The sequence below is a fragment of the Dipodomys spectabilis genome, unplaced genomic scaffold (assembly GCF_019054845.1).
Source record: "Dipodomys spectabilis isolate Male_0828 unplaced genomic scaffold, ASM1905484v1 ptg000002l, whole genome shotgun sequence".
Classification (NCBI taxonomy): domain Eukaryota; kingdom Metazoa; phylum Chordata; class Mammalia; order Rodentia; family Heteromyidae; genus Dipodomys; species Dipodomys spectabilis.
Window position 1 is genome coordinate 45774877 of NW_024870679.1, and position 3068 is coordinate 45777944.

The 3068-nt window shown below is 71.5% G+C and overlaps 1 protein-coding gene across 1 annotated transcript; it reads right to left on the bottom strand.

Moving 5' to 3' along the window:
- Window positions 1-326: 326 nt before the first annotated feature.
- On the bottom strand, window positions 327-1858 carry Pou3f1 (POU class 3 homeobox 1). The gene has a single exon (XM_042683955.1). The coding sequence runs from the start codon at window positions 1806-1808 to the stop codon at window positions 456-458; it is 1353 nt and encodes a 450-aa protein (XP_042539889.1). The 5' UTR covers window positions 1809-1858; the 3' UTR covers window positions 327-455.
- Window positions 1859-3068: the final 1210 nt, after the last annotated feature.

Sequence of the window (3068 nt, forward strand, 5' to 3'; positions counted from 1 at the left end):
GCTTCGTCCTCTCTCCCGGGGATATCCCTAAACCCCGCACCGCGTTACCTGTCGCTGTGGGGAGGCCGCTGCCGGGATCCGGCCCCGAACAGCCCGGGGTGGGGTGGGGTAGGGGTTGGGGTCGTCGAGGGGACGGGGACAAGGCGCAGGCAGCGGGCAGGATGCCCAGGGTGAGTTGGCGCGTCCCCGATCTTCGCTGCTTTCTCTCTCGGGGCTCGGGCGACACAGCCCCGATGGACTGTCTCCGCCACTCGCCGGAGAGGGTCGTCCCGGCGTTTGGTTTTTGTTTGAAAGTTTCTGGGCTTTTTTTTTTTTTGTTGTTGTTGTTTGTAAAATCCAAAGCAACCGAACAAAAAGAGTCCAGGCCGCGCGGGAGGTCTGCGCGCCCGCGTCTCGCCGCGCCTCGCCGCCGGCTGCGAGGGGTGTTGGGGGCGGGGGGAGCCCAGCCCGCGGGGTCACTGCACCGAGCCCGGCAGTGTGTGGTGGTGGTGGTGGTGCAGCGCGGCTGGAGGCGGGGGCGGGGGCGCCGAGGGCGGCGACGCGCCGCCCCCGCCCGGCCCCAGCTCCCCGGGCGCGTAAACGTCGTCCATGGGCGGGTGGCCCGCGCCGGCCGCGGGGGTCATGCGCTTCTCTTTCTGCCGCCGGTTGCAGAACCACACGCGCACCACCTCCTTCTCCAGCTGCAGGCTGTCAGCCAGGCCCGTGATCTCGTGCGCCGAGGGCTTGGGGCACTTGAGGAAATGGCTCTCCAGCGCGCCTTTCACCCCGACCTCGATGGACGTGCGCTTCTTGCGCTTGCGGCCCTGCGCCGCGATCTTGTCCAGGTTGGTGGGGCTGCCGCTGGACGAGTCGGTCTCCTCCAGCCACTTGTTGAGCAGCGGCTTGAGCTTGCACATGTTCTTGAAGCTCAGCTGCAGGGCTTCGAAGCGGCAGATGGTGGTCTGCGAGAACACGTTCCCGTACAGCGTGCCCAGCGCCAGCCCCACGTCGGCCTGCGTGAAGCCCAGCTTGATGCGCCGCTGCTTGAACTGCTTGGCGAACTGCTCCAGGTCGTCAGAGCTGGGCGCATCCTCGTCCGAGTGCTCGCCCACCGACGAGCCACCACCGCCCGCGCCCGGGTGCAGGTGTGCCGCCGCCGCGTGCAGGCCGCCCGCGTGTGCGTGTCCGTGTGCGTGTCCGTGGGCGCCCAGGTGCGGCGGCGGCGACGGCTCCAGTTGTGCCTCGTGGCCGTCCTCGTGCAGCGCGTGGTGCAGGCCCGGCCCCGCGCCACCACCGCCCGCCGCCAGCATCCCGGCCAGGCCGCCGCCGCCGCCCCCTGGGTAGGCCGCCTGCGCGTACAGCCCAAGCGGCTGCGGCTGGTGGCCCCCGCCGGCCCCAGGCGACGGCGACATGGCTGGGCCCAAGTGGTGCGCCGTGCCTCCCTGCGCCCATGCCGCACCCGCGTGGGCCGCCCCCTGGTGCACCAGGCGCGCGTGGAAACCTCCACCGCCGCCGCCGTCGTCAGCTCGGCCAGTGCCACCACCCGCCTTGCCGTGTTCCAGGTGAGGGCCACCGGCCCAGTCGCCGCCGCCGCCGCCTCCGGTGGGAAGCCACTGGGGGTGCGCTAGGCCCACGGGGTGGCCCGCGCCCGCGCCCAGCCACTCGTGGTGCATAAGCTTCTGCACTTCGCGGTACGCGGCCCCCGCGTGTAGCCGCTCAGCGGCCGCCGCCGCCGCCGCTGCCGCCGCGGCATCCGGATGCATGAGCGGTCCCGTGCCCCCAGCTCCGCCGCCGGGGCCCCGCGGCAGGTACTGCGCTGTGGTGGCCATGTCGCCCCGCGCCCTGCGCCGCGCCGCGCCGCCGCCGCCGCTTCGCTCCGTCTGCGGGCCCCGCCGCCGCGCTCCGCCGGCTTAAAGCCCCGACCGGCTCGGCGCTCTGGAGCCCCACCCCGCCGGGCGCCCATTGGCTGCCCGCGGAGCCGCCTCCCGCCCCCCGGCCTCGGCCCCCGCCCCCCACGCCCGCCAGCCTCCGGGCCCGGCAGCCCGGAGCTCGCCATTGGGTCTCTCTACGGGGGTCCCGCGCGCCGGCCATGCTGATTGGCCGCTGGGGCTTCATTCACGCCCCCCCCAGCCCTCCGCGTACACATTCACGCCCCGGGGGCGCGGTCGCCACGTGGGGAGTGGCGCGGGGGTGGCCCTGGGACCGCACCCCCTCTCGTCCTGGCTGCGTGGGCCCCGCTTTTCCCCAACGCTGGAGACTCAGAGCTCGGCCGGTCCCACATTCCACGCGGGCTGAATTCCCGCCTGCATCGCACCTGGGCGGCATGGATTACGGGCTCCGGGAGGCGCTCGGGCTCCGAGAAGCGACTCAGCCCCTGGCTCCTCTTCTCCGCAGTGCCGCTTCCTGCGGGCCGGCATTCCCGCGGGTCTGGGCTGCTGCGAGCTCGAGCTCCAGGCGGCTCGGGTTCCCGGCTCGGTTCCGGCGCGGCCATTCCCCTCTCCTGCCTCGCCTCCTGCAGCTTCCAGGTTGCCCTGAGCGCTCCTGCGCGGGCCACCTTGGCCCGTCTCGGTTTCCCGCTCTTCTGCGCGGACCTTTACAGCCTTGCCAGCGCCTCGGGTGCCGACGGCGTCGGATGGGCTCCCGCTTCGGGCCTCGCAGCGACACCCTCTTCTTCTTCTTCTGGGCGCCGAGGCCAGGTGAGTACCGCGCGGGAGCTCCGCGCCGGGACAGCCGGCGGCAGACGTTTTGTGTGGAGACCAGCGCTTCTGTAACCCTGCCTGGTTCCCGGACGACCTCGAGGTGGAGACTGTGGCTCTGGGGAAAACATCACTAGCTCGGAGGGTTGGGGGGAGGGGGTGATGGACACCGGACCCAGTCCTGCGCGGCTGTAGCCTTCTTGCCCCAGTTTGAATGGTTCATTGGTGGTGGTCATGCGGGGTCACGCCCCAGGAAGCTTGCTATAAAAGGGGAGTGGCGTGGACTCAGGGAAGGAAAAGGGAAGCTGGCACTTCAGAGATCCCTCTTGCAGACTGGGAGCTGTCCAGCCTGGTGTGGAGCCCTGGGTTGGAGTTTACCTGGACTTGCGCAGA